General features: G+C 43.0%; 3 protein-coding genes across 3 annotated transcripts in view; all 3 read left to right on the plus strand.

Annotated features, from left to right (window-relative positions):
- Positions 1-19,740, plus strand: part of LOC306936618 (histone H1-like) — a gene marked incomplete at its 5' end in the record, with an annotated part of 45,696 nt that overhangs the window by 24,864 nt on the left and 1,092 nt on the right. The gene's annotated exons all lie outside the window — the stretch shown is intronic.
- Positions 2,054-9,785, plus strand: LOC306936236 (5-hydroxytryptamine receptor 3A-like; the record flags this gene model as incomplete). The annotated part of the gene is made up of 10 exons (XM_079519728.1): positions 2,054-2,093; positions 2,252-2,412; positions 3,158-3,202; positions 3,837-3,946; positions 4,841-5,010; positions 5,667-5,827; positions 6,718-6,928; positions 8,088-8,270; positions 8,890-8,972; positions 9,552-9,785. 10 exons carry the CDS (start codon positions 2,054-2,056, stop codon positions 9,783-9,785), a joined length of 1,398 nt encoding a protein of 465 aa, XP_079375854.1.
- Positions 14,759-19,740, plus strand: part of LOC306936642 (histone H2B-like) — a gene marked incomplete at its 5' end in the record, with an annotated part of 43,121 nt that continues 38,139 nt past the window's right edge. Inside the window, one exon of the mRNA XM_079520227.1 lies at positions 14,759-15,160. Within this exon, the coding sequence (XP_079376353.1) occupies positions 14,759-15,133 (375 nt within the window). The 3' untranslated portion in view covers positions 15,134-15,160. The remainder of the gene's footprint in view (positions 15,161-19,740) is intronic.

A 19,740-nucleotide genomic window follows, 5' to 3' on the forward strand; every position in this document is an offset into this window, starting at 1 on the left:
CTTTCTGAACTAAATGTTCAACCCAGAGAAACCAGTGCACCCGTACACACACCCACACACGTGCGTGCGCACACACACACACACACACACACACACACACACACACACACACACACACACACACACACACACACACACACACACACACACACACACACACACACACACACACACACACATTGTTCCTCTTCATGGACAAACAAATCCTTGCCTCCTGTCCAGCCGCGGTCACCTTGAATCGCACAGCGTATCTGTCACTCAGCCTAATAAACCAATCATAACCACTGATGCCACCGTCACTCAGCCTATAAACCAATCATAACCACCGTTACCCAGCCTTATAAACCAATCACATCCACCGCTACAGCCATGGTCGTGTTGAATTGCACGGCATATATTTTGTGGCAGCGACTCATGCACGATTTGTGTTGTGAAAATGTTTAACAAAATATCCCACATATTTCTAAATATTTAAATATTTTATTTATTTTAGATGCCACGCCTGAGATAACGAGGTTAATCTACCTTTGTTCAGGTCGCCACCCCCGAGAGAAAGAGATTTGATATTTTTTTTAGCTATAGCCACCGCTAGCGTCTCTGTAAAACAGCCAAAATCCCCATGTGCATGCACGCACGCCGTCTTCATGGACATTATGGCTCAAAATGAGATGAAATAGGCATGTAAAAATGATCGGCGTGTAAAAAATCATTACTCCAACCTCCCGCTAATGAAAACACTGATCGCATCGCTGGGCATCCACAGAGCCGGGGGGCTCGATTAGTTTCACTTCCAGCAAAACAACAAGACCACCCCTTCTTCACTCATATTGCAAATTCGGCTGGCACACCTGCTACCTAAAGCATCTACAGCCACCTGGAGTCCAAGGAGTTTTAACTAGAGGTTCTCAAAGGGGGGTCCGGGGACCACCATTGTTCCTTGAGGGAGAGTGGATGTTATACTTCCGCCATTCGAAAATATGGACAATCTACAAGCTCACAACATGTTGTGATGCCATGCGTTGTACTTGTAAATTGTAAGCTTATTTTTATTTTGTAAGCTTATTTCGACACATTTCGAAGAATCTTGAAAATCTGAAAAATATGTGAATCATTTTGTAAACCTAAATCTTCCCTAATGGGGGTCCTTTGCACACAGTCTATTCAGTTGGGGTCCGTGGCAAAAAAAACACATATCAATTTGGGGGTCCTTGACATGAACATGTTGGAGAAGCCCTGCCTCCTCCTCGTCTCTTCTCTGTAACCCGATCAGAGCAGCTGGGATGTGGATCTGCGTGGGACGTTTGTCCCTTTCAGCCAAGCACCTGTCTCGCATTAGCACATCAAAAACAACGCTTAATACGTTTTCTCCAGGCCACCAGAGGTGGAAGAAGTACTCTGCTTTTATTTATAAGTAAAAGTAGCAGTACTCCTGTATTCAAACTATTACTTGAGTAAAATCAAAACTGTATGAAATAAAATATACTTGGTAGCCTATACTAAAGGCAGAATGTCCTCAAAAGGTGTCAATATTCTTAAAATATAGCAGATTGGTAAGCTCACAACACGACACGTCACACGATACATCATGAGTATAAAATAGGGCTTACGTGGTGATGTTTTCAATATATATCATATCAATCTAAATCAAATTGGGTTTTCTAATAATTGTAGGGGAGTAAAATGTGCAAACTCTGCCGCATGTAGTGTAGTAGATTAAGGATCGAGCATTGAAAATATGAAATACACCCATGTAAAGTTAAGTATCGAAGCACCTCAAAATTGTACTTAAAAGTAAATGTACTTAGTTACTCCCCCCCCCCCCCTTCAGTGTAAACTCAATCAAGAGGCTCAGTTGTGCAGGTCTGGTGATACTGACCACAGTTCGGATATATAGACGCAAGTCTCTCAAGGTCTTTCTCAGCGCAGACGAGAGACAGGAGAGGCGAGACACATACACATGCACCTATCGCTCTGACTGCACGCAACAACATACAGTGCCGTACCATATACCGTGCCATACGTGCACACATATAAGCCTACTGCAGGCGCAGCTATGATGCACATCGTCTTGCTTTTCCTGCTCGTGGTCACAGGTAAGGTTTGTGTGTGTGTGTGTGTGCGTGTGTGCGTGTGTGTGTGTGTGTGTGTGTGTGTGTGTGTGTGTGTGTGAGTGTGTGTGTGTGTCTGTGTGTGTTGTGACTGTGAGATTAACATACATAAAGGATCATGTAAACATATATGTTCCCTACAGACACAGCCTCCTGTCAGAAGGTGTGCAGTTACCAGCAGGTTCTGGACCATCTGAACTTCACCAGACTCAACGAGTTGTACACGTCGACGCGGCCCGTGTTGGACCACACACATCTGACCGTGGTCAACCTGGATATCTTCCTCTATGCCATTCTGGCGGTGGTAAGATGTGTATGTGTGTGTGTGTGTGTGTGTGTGTGTGTGTGTGTGTGTGTGTGTGTGTGTGTGTGTGTGTGTGTGTGTGTGTGTGTGTGTGTGTGTGTGTGTACTTGTATTGCTACTTGTGAGAGCCAAATGTCCGCACAAGTATAGTACAATAAGATATAGACAGTGTGAGGAGGATTTTCCTGGTCCTCACAAGATTAATGGTTGTTTTAGAGTACAGTACAACTTACAATTAGGAAAAGATTCAGACCGTTCAGCGGTTTGTGTTGGAGTCATATCTTGATGTATACATAGTTGTGTGCCGGTGTCACGCACCGAATATAGTTGATCTACAAGCTCCCAGCGTGTCAAAGTGTGACACGATTATTGTAGATTTGCTATTTTAATTGTCCGACAACGCCACACGTCAAGTACAAGCACAACTCAGGCTTCCGCGTTAGGGTTCAAAATTTCACCCAAAAGAAACGTAAACAGCAATAATGACATCCACAAAATTGTCCTCACAAGTATCATAATACCAACATGTGCGTGCGTGTGTCATCTGTTGATCTGTATTGCCATAAAGTTTACGTGTGTGTGTGTGTGTTGTGTGTGTGTGCGTGTGTGCGTGCGTGCGTGCGTGCGTGCGTGCATGCGTGCGTGCGTGCGTGCGTGCGTGATTCAAGTGTGTGTGTTATGTTGGAGTGGGTGTGTTATGTTGATGTTTTGTGTTCTCACCTGCATGTGTGTTTGTGTTTGACAGATTGAGAAGACACAAACCTTCATTCCTTTCATCTGGGCAGTAATGGTGAGTTTTCCCAACACATCGATATGAATTCACCGGTCTTCATTAGTGGAACCACACACCGTATAATATTGTACAGCCAGCAACGTGAAGCCTGATTTAAGTCCTTTTCTATCCTAGCTGCATGAATGCAGATCAAAATTCAATTTCAATGAGAGGCGAGCGTTCAGGCAATTTGGCGAAACTGTCCTCCCATGCACTCACAACCGGAGTAGAAATGTATTGCACTTTTTTTCGTGTAGAGATCCAAATACAATTGACAAATTTGCCAAAATTACATTTTAGCCTTTGCATAAGATTGGAAGGTTGTCATGGCTAGGGCAAGTTCTATGGCAAGTAAGTAAGTGCTCCGGGCTAAGGTGGAGTCACAGCGCAACAATGAGGATTGATACTTTGTGTTTCTTAGAATCTTTCAAGTGCTGAATAAAATGCTGCCATGCCCAATTAAATCATATCAGTCTGACCTAGATCTGATCCTCTCTACCTCCAGTGTGTTCACAATTTCAGCGGCCCACATTTTGACATTATGGGTGTGTCTCGTCGTGCATGTCTTTGTCTTTGTGAACCTTTTCTTCCTCTCCTTCTTTTGTGTATTATTTGGCTGGCTTCTGAATGATGTCTTGCTTTCACTGTGTAGACGTGGAACAACGAGTTCATCTCCTGGGACCCCAGTCTGTTCTGTGGAATCACCCAGGTCTCTGTTCCTATAGACATGCTGTGGAGGCCAGACCTGTTCATCTACGAGATGTAAGAAAACAGACACAGCTGCACGCACACGCTAGCATGCACGTATGCACACACACGCTAGAACGCACATATACGCATGCATTTGAGGCTTAATTGGGACTCAAATTAAACTATAGTGAAGTCACATAAATTGGTCTTCATCTTCCTTACTTCCTTCACAGTTCTTAAGGCTCTGGCACTGCTACATTTAGTGTGGCACAGTGGTTCTTAAACATTTTAAAGGACAGCCACAACTCTGAGATTGTACACATGGAACCAAATGGACCCTTAAGGATCATTCTCAGAGTTAGACATCCATAAGGGCCCATTTGGAACCCTCCAAGTAACCATGAGTAAATGTATCACACTATGAGTGAATGTATTTCTTGCATTGCTGTTTTATTAATGTGTTGTAATGTGGCACATTAAACATATTGTTCATGTCTAAGACCATTAGACAGTTGAGATACAGAAAAGGGGGAATGACATCACTCATGTGTCATTAACTGGTTCAGTGCCAGAACGGCGACCTGACAATGACTATAATCTAATAAGCGAACATTTGCTCAAATCAGCACATCCTGTCTTTACTCAGTAGACGAACAGCAATGTTCATTACTTAACCACATAAGCCCTATTCCAAAACTGAAAATAGCTGATCTACAAGCTCACGTGGCTACTTTCACTAGGCCTATGTTTGAAAATGTAAAACATGCCCAAAATAGGGATTGAAAGTTATTAAGAGCTGTCCACGCCAATAAAGATAGCTAAAATAAAAATTGCCATGATTCCGAAATGCTGATGCTTGTGTGTGCGTGCGTGCGTGCGTGCGTGCGTGCGTGCGTGCGTGCGTGCGTGCGTGCGTGCGTGCGTGCGTGCGTGCGTGCGTGCGTGCGTGCGTGCGTGCGTGCGTAGGACAGAGAAAGACGCAGCTCCGCACAGCCCCTATGTGTACGTGTCTCACGACGGGACGGTCACCATGGAGGACGACCTGCGCGTGGTCAGCACCTGCAAGATGGACGTCCACAAGTTCCCCTTCGACACGCAGAGCTGCAACATCACAGTGGGCTCCGCCATTCACTGTGGTGAGCTGGAACATCGCCGTGTAGGAGCTCTGCCATTCACTGTGGTGTATGACAGAAAACTGTGGTGTATAGCCTAGGGTCCATTTGGTTCCATTGGTATACTTTTTTTTTTTTAATGTTTTTTTTTGTGGCTTTCGCTTTTATTTTATATTTTTTATCGAGGGACAGACAGTAGGCTGACAGGAAATGGGGAGAGAGATGGGGGGAAGACATGCAGTAAAGGCACACTGCCAGACTGGATTACCAGCCAAGGTGCCTGGACCACTGAGCCATGGCCCAGGCCTCCATTGGTATACTGGTACTTGGTACAGACCTGTTAACGGTCAATTTAGGACAAAGTGACATAAATTTGGCATGCCACTCTACAAAAACAGCAATTACCTTACCTTGTTTCAAAATGGTATAGGCCTATACCGTTATGTGCCGTTCCAAAAAAAAAGGGCACATACCGTTTTGAAAAACGATATTATGCCATATTTGTAGAGTGGCACATACCACTTTTGGAGGAAGGAACCCTGCAAGAGTCCCTGGACCCCACGTTGAGAACCACCACTAGTAGCAGTATAGGCTATGGTTGTTTACTGTAAATGCCGTCTCTTCAAGTGACATCCTCTTTGCCTCCATGCTCTTTGTCTGTCTGTCGCAACGTCCCTCAGTTGACGAGATGCGTCTCGTCCCGTTCTCCAACTCGTCCCGGGCCACCCAGTTCTCTCTCCAGGTGATGCAGCGCCAGGGGGAGTGGGACTTCCTCCATCTGTCCGTGACCAGCGACACGCTGCCCTACGAAAGAAGAGTCATGGAACGCATAATATACACTGTATGTACATAGTGTACATATACTGTACATTTACATCAATATGACACACTGAGCTGAGGAGACATAGGAACCCGTAGTCTGAAAACTCACCATTTCAGGCTCCGTCTTATAGCCTGTATAGAACTTAGCCTCAACGACCTTACAGGCTTATGCAAAGGCTAAACTAATGTAATTTAGATAGCATTTATGTAGACGTAGCACTCTAGTATAGTGTATAGTATATAGCTTTACTGTACTGATTTTCCACTGTTAGACAGATGCTACTGGTTATTGTCTTCCTTTTGATTCTTGATCACCAATTTGTATGTATTGTATGTAGTACCATGTGTTGTTCTTGCTTACTGTAAATCACTCTGGATTAAGAGCGTCTGCTAAATGCCTCAATTGTGAATTGATAGGAACTCCTCATATATACACTGTAAACGTACTTTAATGTAAACCATATGCACACTTTACACATATACACTTTACACGCGTGATTCGCAACATGTGGGACCACTGGTGGGCTGTGGGGGTATTGCAAGTGGCTCCCCAAATAATTGGCACAACATTACGATTTTGATGATAATATAACATTACTATTTAATAAAGAAAACATGTATCTCATGCTGTTCCGCTGAGCTAATGCAAAATGCAGTATGACCAGTACTACAAATAAATAATATGTAGCGGTAATAAACCTTGGTCTTAATTGTTATGTACAATTACAAACATTTATACAACCTTATAAGTGCATAATTATTAATGCATTATAAAGCATTATAGACCTAACCTTTAATAAAATGTTATCCACCGACTTTAAAGTAGCCTATTTAGAGTAAAATGTGTGTGCGTGCGTGCATTTTCTATAGCGTCACCTCTCGTTAACCCTCTGTGCCCCATGCATGCAGATCACCATGAAGAGAAGACCCCTGCTCCACGTCATCAACTTCCTGCTGCCCATCCTGTTCTTCCTGTGCCTGGACCTGTCCTCCTTCCTGATCTCTGACCACCGCGGAGAGAAGCTGGGCTTCAAGGTCACCGTGCTGCTGGCCATCTCTGTGCTGCTGCTGATCCTCAACGACATCCTGCCCTCCATGTCCAACAGAACTCCACTCATTGGTACAGTACTAAGGTCCTCCATGTCCAATAGAACTCCACTCATTGGTAGAGTAATAATGTCCTCCATGTCCAACAGAACTCCTCTCATTGGTACAGTACTAAGGTCCTCCATGTCCAACAGAACTCCTCTCATTGGTACAGTACTAAGGTCCTCCATGTCCAATAGAACTCCACTCATTATTATTGTAATGTCCTCCATGTCCAACAGAACTCCTCTCATCATTGGTACAGTAATGTCCTCCATGTCCAACAGAACTCCACTCATTGGTACAGTAATAATGTCCAAGGCCTCATACACACGCATCGGACACCATCAAACAAAATGTTTGGTCGTTTTTTTATTTTATTTTTTTATTTTATTTTTTTATACTTATACTTATATTTATACTTTTTCTTATTTTTCATTGTTCAGTGCCTTAGACCTTCAGCACCTCCTCAATTTTGGTGCGCGCCCTTCTCCTGCTTGGTTAACTTCACAGTGACCTATTGTATCATGATCTACATCAGGGGTGCCCACACTTTTTTGACTTGAGAGCTACTTTCACAATGACCAGCTCAACAAGATCTACTCACCCAAAAAAAAGTATTATCCCATTGCTGAAAACAGCAGCACTGGCGTTACATACTATAAGACACATGGAATGGGAAATAGAGAGAGGAAAATGGAATTTGTAGTTATTTGTATATGACTTTGTATTTGTATTGCATTTGTATTGTGTGTTTGAGCTGACAGGCTCTTTTAACCCTCTTTAAACCCTAACCCTAACCCTGAGATCAGATTCTAAAAATGTCTTCTACATCCTGACAGTTTTCTGAAAAAGCTATGTTTCCATGTCAGTGGTTCTTCGTAGCGCGCCACTCGGTGGCGCGCTATGAGCTTGTAGATCTGCTATTTTTCAATAGATAAAGCATAACATAACGCTAACACCAAAAGGGGTTCCCGCCCAGAATGGGTTAATCAATCAGTCACCTTAATTCAAGTAGTTTTTTTTTAATGATATATATTTTGGGACATGTCATGTGGTCTACCTGCAAAGCCTTTGTGATCTACTGGTAGATCGTGATCTACCTTCTGGGCACCCCTGATCTACATAGTAAAGTGTTTTCCTCCTTCACAGTGACCTATACTATCATGAGCTAAGTGTTTTCATCTTCACAGCCACCTACTGCATCGTGATCTTTGCTCTGATGCTGCTGAGTCTGTTGGAGACGGTTCTGGTGACGTACCTGATGGAGAAGGACACTGTCCCCATGCAGGAGACGGGGACAGACGAGGACCACAGCCTGAAGGTGGACTGGCAGGACAAACAGGACAAGACCACCGTCCTCAGCTGTGACAGAGGTGAGGAGGAACATACCTGAAATATTATTATTATTATTAATATATTATATTATTATTAATTATACAGTTCATACAAACTTACACTGGAGTTTAGGTTAGTATATAAACCACATACAATGACAAACCAGCAACTGACTGAGACAAAATGCAGGCACAGATCTGTGAACCCATCAGCAAAATAAAGGAAAAACAGGACCCTCTGCTGTTTGTTTCATTTGAATTTGCCTCAATAGAATGTGTATCGCAGGATGTTGCCCGTTTGGCCCGCCATCAGCCCTCCACTTCCTGTGATGTTCCTGTGTTTTCATTCCCACTATCAACAATGTATACACATTTTGAATGACCCTGCTGGCAGATTCGGTAGCACAGCTCAGAATCTGTGATAGTAGAGAGACAAACTTGAAAGTTGGTGTCCCCTGGTGGATAAACTGGGAGAAACACAGGTAAACTTGTAAAGTGACAAGGGCATGCACAGAAGACACAGCCAATGTGAAGTGTGTGGAATGGCTCGCAATGCACAGAAGCTAAACAGTTGCTGTCTGTAAACCTGTGCCAACAGGACCAAATTATATGAAACAAATTGTTTAGCTTTCATCCATGTGCCAACGTGTCATTTTAGATGGAAGAAGAAGAGTGCTTCCTGCGTACTGTGATGTGACTGGTGGTGACAGGACATGTGAGCTGCTTCCCATCACTGCACAGGTTAGCCTACAACTGAATACCACTTCCTACTTCCTTATCCAACTCTTCTACTTATAGTCCTGACCTATGCATTGACCACAGGATTGCATGCTGTCATAATGCCAGGGGCAGCTGGCATTATGCAACACCACTGCAAGCATAGTAATATGCCTGTGCTGTTGTAGGCACCTATTTGTTGGTGTTTTATAATAACCATTGCTGTTTCCATCTATGATATGGGGTTATATAGTATTCAATTGTTATCGAAGTGTCCTCCATACGTGTCTGACACAACGAACCAAACCACTTGAAAAATATTTGAGAAATCAGTGAGTTATGATGATTGTAATAGTGGAGAGACATTTCCATCCCGTACAGTACTGTTACTACTGTGAGGTTTAGAAATTAGGTGCATTATGAGCATAGCAACCTATTGTACGCCTACTGTTCATAATATAGTTAGACATTAAGGTGGCACGAAGAATCTCAGTGGATTGTAGGCGTGTCAGGTTCAACCACATAGTTCCAGAAAGGGTACATTTCACAGGTATAATATTGCACAAGGTCCATGAATGAACCCAAATCTCTCTCTCTGTCCAGGTTAGTGACATCACCCATCAGGGAGGAGAGTCCCAGGTGTTACAGCAGCAGATCCTGGACCAGCTGAGAGAGCTGGAGAACACCGTGTCTCACTTCCTCAGGAGGAAAGATGGCGGCTGGCAGAATCCCGGCTACTGGACCCGCGTCGCCACCAAGATCAACGCAGCTTTCTTTGTGTTCTACTGTGTCACCGTGGCGGTCTTTCTCATACTCATGTACATAGAATGGAGCTGAGGACGTGTAAGGGGAGTGGGTGTGGTGTGTGGACCCACCTGGAGGTGTTGCTGTGTTATTGTTAACATTTACTAGTTGCATATCGTCACTGTCGGGCAGAAACCATGTATGTCCGGTTTGTAAAGTACATTGTCTTACTATAGTGTCACACAAAAGTATAGCAAAAATAGCTACTCCAGACTGTAACCGGGACGCTTGTCCTCATTCTTTTCTGCCAACCTCACGCTGTCCACTGTCAGAGTGGTTCTTGCATTCTTGTATTTGTTTTACTGAGAATAAGGTTAGAAATAAGTTTAAGGTTAGGCATATAGTTTTACTGAGGTTAGGTTATGAATAGGGTTAGGTTTTGTAACCGTTTTCCTCAGGTTAAGATTAAGAATAAGGTTAGATAAGGTTTAACTGTTTAAGCATAGTTTACTTAGGTTACATAAGGAATATCAGGCCGAGCGGTTCCGCCGGCTGTATGCCCGGGCCCCGGGGTGACTGTGTTTTGAGGTGAGTGTTCTAGTATTCCTTCATACAGTTTTCCACTGCTGCTTGCTTGCTTGTGTTTTTGTTTGTTTGTCTGTTTGTTTGTTTGTTTGTTTGTGGGTTGTTGGTCACATGTGCATATATTAAAAGGTGTTGAATGTTTTGAAAATAGCTGATTATATTATGATGTATGTATATAGAGTCAGCAAATTTATTCTATAATATGAATATCCATTTAGCTGGGGGAACCCTGGAAGCCCCCCCTCCACACACACACACACACACACACACACACACACACACACACACACACACACACACACACACACACACACAAACACACACACACACACACACACACACACACACACACACACACACACACACACACACACACACACACACACACACACACACACACACATACACACACACACACACACACCTAAAGCGATGTCTACGTTATATTGTGCTGATTCTGAATGTAGAGTAAACATAGGCTACCTGTGTCAATAGATTCAAAGCTACTTCGGATTGTACAACCATGCTGCATACTGTATGTCTAAGTAACTTTAATACAGGAAACCCATATGGGCTAAAACGTAATAATGAGATAATAAAATGTGTCATTCTTGTTGTTGTGACCAAAGGTTGCAGATTACGTTTTTGTCACATCACTCACAACAATTCCCATCACTCTAACATGTCACCTAACTCAAATCCCCGTCACTCACCCCAGGCAAGCCCCCTGGTCACCCCAGGCAAGCCCCCAGGTGCCCAGGTCATCGTGACATCAACATGCCATCAAGGACCATGTAAGATAGCTCAAACCAGTGCTATAGCTGTCTCGTTAGATCCCGCTTCAGTGGTGTCCAAACCAAACTTAACCGGGATGCAGGAATCCCAACCCAACAATATCCGGTTTGTAAAGCCAGATATCACTGACATTTGGGTTGTAAGGCCAAATATCCTGTCTCGTCCAGAAGGCAATGGGGTCTCTCGTGAGGAGCATAGCAAATGCTGCTAGCTCCCTAAACCTATGATTCTTCTTATATATGGTTCACTAGATGTGTGTCATGATGACAATGTCAGCCAACTGGTCTATCACCAGGACGATGCCAGGCATGTATATCCATATATGGGGTTTCTACACTAGTCTGATGTCAGCGCTGGATATCGTTGTTGTCTCCATACATGGAGATAATAACGAAGGCTTTCACCTTGAGCTCCATATATGGAGACAACCTATACTCGTCCTATAGCTATAGCTGATGCCCATGCGCTTGTGTGAGTGTGTGTGTGTGTGTGTGTGTGTGTGTGTGTGTGTGTGTGTGTGTGTGTGTGTGTGTGTGTGTGTGTGTGTGTGTGTGTGTGTGTGTGTGTGTGTGTGTGTGTGTGTGTGTGCACGCGTGCTTGTGTGCGTGCGTGTGTTTGAATACTTTATGAGAATTAACAGTACAGAAAATGGTGCTGTTTTTATATAGCGCTTTTATCCAAAGCTCTTTACAATCTTGTGCATTACATTCACCCATGCCAACCTGCACATCAGGACAGGAGCAATTATGGGTTCAGAGTCTTGCTCAAGGACACTTGGACACTACAGTTAGGGTAACTAACCCTAACTCTGGGGGAGCCCATGATCGAACTGGGAACCTCACGTTCCCATTCGGCCTCTCTACTGGCCACTCCACCCCTGATCCACCACTGCCGCCCTAGCCCTGGTCAACCACTTAGTCTAAAAGGATATCACAGAAAAAAGTTTTACTCAGATTATTTGGTTTAAATATGATCAAATAAGCACATTTTATTCAAATAATTTCTGATTTCAATGAATGACGCATGTTAGACATAATGTAGAAGAGTAGATTATTTTGAAAACCATTGACCTCACCCAGCGCCCCCCCCCCTATATGGGTCATAGAAATATGAATACGAGACATCTCACCCCGGTGAGTTGTCTTCACTTTTTGACATGTCGGGGTGAGTTGTCCGGACAGCTCACCCCGGACAGCTCACCCCGGAAAGTGAAGACAGCTCACCCCGGAAAGTGAAGACATCTCACCCCGGTGAGATGTCTTTACTTTCCGGGGTGAGCTGTCTTCACTTTCTGACATTGCGGGGTGAGTTGTCTGTACTTTCCGTGGCACCCATTACAGTAGGCATAATTCAATTTCGGATCTAACTATCGGTTCCTACAGACGTGCGCAGTCACGGCTAATTATTTATTTATTTAACAGTAAAATCCGGTGAAACACTTGTAAGGAGTAGAGCGTCTCTCTCTCTCTCTCTCTCTCTCTCTATGCAGCATTGAGGGGGGGGGGGGGGTCGTTTGTGGATAATGTTTGCGCTTCAAAGGCAGTCTGACGGCTGTACAAAGTTGCTAATTAGGTCACATTCTCACCTAATACTTCGGTAGACTCAAATGCGTATGGGCGGAGAATTTGGATTCTTGCATATTTAATTTGATGCGGTTTGCCTTCACACTGGCTGTGTCAGGCGCAGCAAGGAAACGTAGCAGGGAATTTTATCAATGTGTTCAGAAGCCGATGTTAAAAAATAGACTTTTCACGTAAAGTGAGAGTAACGGATGCAGTGTGTCGTCGGAGACTTACTGTGTGTGTGTGTGTGTGTGTGTGTGTGCGCGCGCCACTGTTCTTTTTTTTTGGGCACATGAACGAGGCACAGCGGAGACGGGAGCGCAAAATGATCCGAAGTTTACAATAGTATAGATAGCCTACTCCCAGAGTCCCATTGATGATCCGATCACAATTATTATGCATATTCCATGTTAGCTATACAGTTTATAGATCCTGCTGAGCTAAACATGTGTTTTAATTTTGAAGTATTTATATTTAAACAAGATGAAGAAAGTCTCCACTCGGATCCCCACACAGTGACAGACAGACACACACGACAGACAGACAGAATATTCTGTACACTGCAGTGTTTTTTATGTGTTTCCTTAAGCAATAGATTAATGTGCTCGTCCTCATATTTCGATCTCCTTATTTGACCACGTCACATGATAACGGGACATCTTTGCACTGCGTAAAATGAATATCCCTTCTCCGTCTCCAACTGTGTTTAGCTCCTTATCAGCCACATGATAGTTTGCTTCATTTCCTTTATTTGCTACGGATTGCATTCCCACCTGCACCGAATCGAAATCAAGTGCGCTTGGAAGCGAAGTGAAACCCCCGTTTTTGGGAGGAGTAGAATGCGGTTCTTTGCTGCGCATTAGGATTCGAATGAGCCTTCACACCTGCCAAACGAAGCGAACTTTCGGACAATGATCTTGCTACTGCTAGTTACATTAGCATGTGAGAAAAGTGACAGCCATCTGGAGTAACCAAATTGAGAGGGGTTCAGTTCACATTTCTTCAGAAGTTTGCACACACACACACACACACACACACACACACACACACACACACACACACACACACACACACACACACACACACACACACACACACACACACACACACACACACACACACACACACACACAAGCCTTGAATTCATGGTGATCTTTTGTTTAAAGACATTTTCAACAATTTAAGATCTCTATTTTGGCAGGAATATGCTTGGAAGATGGAAACAATGTTGCACATTCATCTAATCATATGGGTAGGCTACTGGGTAGCCTACATACAAACAATAATGTTTGTATTTGTAAGGTTTATTATGCATTTGACCTTGACATACTTAAAGGCGAATTCGACATTTTACTGTGTCATAAATATATTTACATCTGTAGCCTGTAGTTTCTATATTTAAATAAACTACATTACATTTGACCGTACATTTGACACTTGTGTTATATTCTTGTGAAATATTCAGTAAAGTATAGCTCAAAGGCTACATATTCAGTCAGACTTTTGGTGAGTTGTCCTGACAACTCACCCCTAAACGTGAAGACATCTCACCCCGAAAGTGGCCAAAAGTGAAGACATCTCACCCCGGAAAGTGAAGACATCTCACCCCTAAAAAAGCAGGGGTGAGATGTCTTCACGTTTAGGGGTGAGTTGTCTGGACAACTCACCAAAAGTGGCTTTAGGGGTGAGTTGTCTTGTTACCGAAATATCATCTCAGGTTAGTAGCAAATAGACTGACTGCAGTAAGTGGACTGACTATAGAAAGTGTCTTCCAATTGGTTTTAAATAGCGCTATTAATTAAAATGTTTATTATCATAATTATATCCCTACCATATATTTTAGCGGGACAAATATTATATCAGGCAGACGGGATAATTATTTTAGCGGGACAATAGATCAGGCAGGCGGGAGAACATTATGCAGAAACAAAGACAGTGTGAGACACCTCCCTCTGTGGTAGCCTGGTTAATAAACCAGTGCTACCTCTGTGGGTCACGTGAGCAGTAGCTGCATAAGCCAATCATGTGCTGGGAGTAGCATACTTCATTTGCTTTGGCTTGGTATAAATGCTGGTGCAACGCTGATCACAGCTCACTTCTTTTCTTCACCACTGAGAAAGAATAATGCCTGAAGTAGCGAAACCAGCGCCCAAGAAGGGCTCTAAGAAAGCCGTCACCAAGACCGCAGCAAAGGGCGGCAAGAAGCGCAGAAAGTCCAGGAAGGAGAGCTATGCCATATACATATACAAGGTCCTGAAGCAGGTACACCCTGACACCGGTGTCTCGTCCAAGGCCATGGGCATCATGAACTCCTTCGTCAACGACATCTTTGAGCGCATCGCCGGTGAAGCCTCCAAACTGGCTCACTACAACAAGCGCTCCACCATCTCATCCAGGGAGATTCAGACCGCCGTCCGCCTGCTGCTCCCCGGTGAGCTGGCCAAGCACGCCGTGTCTGAAGGCACCAAGGCTGTGACCAAGTACACCAGCTCCAAGTAAACTGTTCTGTCTGCTCTAAACACAACTGTCCTTTTAAGGACCACCCATCTTTTCAAGAAAGGGTTGATCCACAAATTAAATTACAAATGCGTTAAACAGCCATGCATTTGAACATTATGGCAAAGTTTTGCTTTATGTCTGTAATGACTGCCTCAGGCATGACTTACAATTTATGCATTTAGCATACTATTTAGTCCAGAGGAATAATAAAAACATGGTAATTCATCATATGCAGTCTTCTGTTGGATTCTGTTTGGTCTGTGTACTTGTGAATGTGTATAAATAGTACATGGTTCAATATGTGATCCTCAGAAACTAAAAACCAGATTTTCAAATCGAACACTCATCACTGACAAGCTTGATGTGGCCAACTACTTGAATATCTTCTTTGCAAACATAGCAACAATGCTGGTTAACAAACTGCCCCCCCACTCTGGGCTCTTTGGTGTAGAGCACATTCAAACTTTCTACAGAAACCTAGGTGTTTGTAAAGACGATTTGAAACTAGTTATGGTAACAACTGATGAGGTACTTAAGAAATTGAGTGCCCTCCAACCCCACAAGGCCACTGGCCATGACAATATTCCCTCCAATATTCTTCTCAGAGACTCAGCCATCTATAGCTCCAATCATCACCCACATAATAAACCTCTCCATCAAACAGGGACAGGTGCCCCAAGATTTCAAACTGGCCAAAGTAACCCCCCTGCACAAGAAAGGGAGTAAATTAGACCCCGGCAACTACCACCCTATTTCTATTCAAAGCTCCATTTCGAAAGTGATGGAAAAAATTGTCTATGAAAGTATCTTGCCACAAATTAATTAATGTATGAGTTCCAATCTGGCTTCAGAATATCCCGCTCCACTGACACATGCCTTCTCTATTTGAGCGACCACATCAAACAGTATTTAGGTGTCAGCGTTGCCAGTTAATGTACATTTAACTTGAAGTGCTATACATATTCCTAGAGCTCATGCTCTAGGAATATGGGGGGGGGGGGGGGTAATTTGTTTATGTAAATGTTATCTATTTGGGTTTCAGTGTTACTTTACTTACTTGAGTTGTTGTTATTTGGCACACAGTTGTATTTATAACATATTTGTAGAGATGCAGAACAAGCTTTGTCACTCAAGCTAGCCCCAGTATGTTCCCTCAGCACTACGCTCATTCTGTAGCTCCGGAGCTACAGAATGAGCGTAGGGAGAGGGCACATTATGGGGCTACACTCAAGCATGCATGATCTATTGTCCTGCTAAAATAGTGTCTCACTGTCTTTGTTTCTGCATAATGTTCTCCGGCCTGCCTGGTCCATTGTCTCACTAGGGACTAGGGATATATGATAAAAAATTAGGGTAAGTCTATATTTCAATTCTTATTAATAGCTCTATTCCACACTCCAATTTAAATTTAACATGATTGTACACACATAGCTAGATACTGGCACAATGTTTCTTGAGGGAAAATAAAAATAGAACCAGTGGAATGTAAGACATTTTAGAAGCGGCAAACAAAGTGTCATCATTCAATTTGTTTACTCTCCTATTGTGTATGTATGTAATTATATATATATATATATATATATATATATATATATATATATATATATATATATATAACTGTAGGCATATACGTTGCCTGCAAATGTGTGGTGTTTCATCTATTACATTTTATTGAGCTATGTCATGTTTTTTGTATTTTGAGTATTGCATACATATAAATTATACATTTGAGTGTGGAATTACCTGAAACATGTCAGATTTCTCATCACAAAACAAGAGCTTAGCAGCGTAAGATAAAGTGCCCTCTGATAAGTCTCCATGCCACAGGGCCAACAGCTGTGTTTGCAGACACTGGTAAGTTGTACATTAAAAACAAAAATATTCACCACAAACGACTTGTTTTACTTTTATTCCAAACCCAGGCATCCCTGCTTGCTCTGCAGCAAATATGGAACAGGGTATCATATGTTAAAACTATTTTAAAAGACAAATGACAGAGGAAAGTTGACAAACAACTGTACATGTAAGGGTGTACAAGTGAGGTTTTAAACGTCCCTAAACAAAACACATGACTCCTCAACGCTCCACATGATTTGATTATGAAGCAAAACTCGTCTGCTATCTGCTCGAGTTTTTTGTATGACTTTAATCCATTTCTTTGTATGTATTTTATTTAGTTTTAGTCGTAGAGAAAACACAACTGTCAGTATTCTGCAGCACAGAGTACTGACCTAGTGGGTTGAGTCTACATCGTTCTCACATATCATTTAAGTTCCACCCCCTCCTCCTCTTACAACATTCTCTACTCTGACTTAGTTCAGTGCATCTGAAACTCGAACCACTACAGAATGGCAGAAGTCGCTCCAGCTCCCGCCGTCTCACCGGCTAAATCCGCCAAGAAGAAGGCAGCACCCCTACCCAAGAAGACCGGCCCCAGCGTCGCCGAGCTGGTCGTCAAGGCCGTTTCCGCCTCCAAGGAACGCAAAGGTGTCTCCCTAGCTGCGGTCAAGAAAGCTCTGGTTGCCGGTGGCTACGATGTCGAGAAGAACAAGGCCCGCGTTAACACTTTGATTGCTGCAAGATCTCAACAGGCCTATTTGGATGTTGCTGCCGTTTAACATTGCACAAAGGCCTTGTTCGGGGGCCCACAGTAAAATGTTCTCTTATAGCGAGAATCACACGCCTACATCAAAAGAAAGCTGAACTTGTCCACTTCAATTAAAAAAATACATTTTGATTTTACCATGTTCCATTCTGGAGATATTGACCTTTTTGCAACACCTGCATTTGCCTGGAAGTGGTTATCTTGAACAGCGAGCAGAGTTATGGATGGTTTAAAGTCAGAGACATTGACAGGCAGATATAAAATTGAACCCAATAAATATCCTATACATCCTATACACCGAATGAAAGCCCTGAATGTGTACTTTTACGAGGAAAACAGTAAACATTGATCCCATCTACAGTTAGACAGTAATTGGTTATTGAATGCAGCTTGTGCCCACCAGATAACTTCAGAGAAGACATGGACGTGAACTCCTCAATATTCACAAAATAAGGCCTATAGCGACATATAAATACTATATACCGTATGAAACAGAAGACTCTCTGCTTTCATAAGGAAATGTAATAATAAAAAAATCACACCCCTGTGAAGTGAGCAGTGCAACTCTACTTCTCTACTTATTCACTACAGCTCGCTATATACGGACTGAGGCAGAAAGTCATGTAAACCTTTTATTTACAGTTTGGTCTGTAAACTTCTACTGTAATAATAAAAATCACACCCCTGTGAAGTGAGCGTTGCAACTGTTCTGTACTTATTCACTACAGCTCGCTATATACGGACTGAGACAGAAAGTCATGTAAACCTTTTATTTACAGTTTGGTCTGTAAACTTCTACTGTAATAATAAAAATCACACCCCTGTGAAGTGAGCGGTGCAACTGTTCTTTATAGTTGCGCGGTGCAACTGTAGAGAACAGTTGCACCGCTCACTTCACAGGGGTGTGATTTTTATTATTACAGTAGAAGTTTACAGACCAAACTGTAAATAAAAGGTTTACATGACTTTGTCTCAGTCCGTATATAGCGAGCTGTAGTGAATAAGTACAGAACAGTTGCAACGCTCACTTCACAGGGGTGTGATTTTTATTATTACAGTAGAAGTTTACAGACCAAACTGTAAATAAAAGGTTTACATGACTTTCTGCCTCAGTCCGTATATAGCGAGCTGTAGTGAATAAGTAGAGAAGTAGAGTTGCACTGCTCACTTCACAGGGGTGTGATTTTTTTATTATTACAGTACAATTTTTTTCCTTATGAAAGCAGAGAGTCTTCTGTTTCATACGGTATATAGTATTTATATGTCGCTATAGGCCTTATTTTGTGAATATTGAGTTCGGGTCCATGTCTTCTCTGCAGTTATATCTGGTGGGCGCAATGTGCATCCACCCAGTATCCAATTTATGACAAACTGTACATGGGATCAATGTTTACTATTTTCCTCGTAAAAGTACACATTCAGGGCTTTCATTCGATGTATAGGATGTATAGCATATTTATTGTGTTTATTGTTATATCTGCCTGTCAATGTCTGACTATAAACCTTCATAACTATGCTTTCTTTTTGATGATGATTGCCGCCTCGCCTAATCTATCTCACTGCTTTCATTGTTTTGATCGCAGTAACATTGGGGGGGGGGTCATGGGCACATTGGGCAGCAAAAGTCTTGATCCGTACGGCTATAAAAAGTCCCATTCCACCGTTCGGTTCAGAACTATAGTATAACGGCGAGACGCGTTGTCATCAGCTGATTTTGTTTTTCAAGCTAGTGTAGGGGAACATGCCTGGGCATGCTAGCCTGGCACGGCCAGACTCATAGCGAGGGTTCACTGATGTTTCCTCCGGGGAAGAATCTTCAGTGAATCCCCGCTATGAGGCTGGCCAAGCCAGGCTATGGGCATGCAGCTTGGGGGCGATGGAGGGGGAAAAAAGCGTCACCCGGCTGTGATGTCGACGAGAAGGAAAAAATGACTTCCACAGATGACAGCACCACGGTTTAGGTCGCGGAAAAGTTCGTTATACATTACACCCGGGTCGATTA

Source organism: Electrona antarctica (assembly GCF_951216825.1).
Source record: "Electrona antarctica genome assembly, chromosome: 14".
Classification (NCBI taxonomy): domain Eukaryota; kingdom Metazoa; phylum Chordata; class Actinopteri; order Myctophiformes; family Myctophidae; genus Electrona; species Electrona antarctica.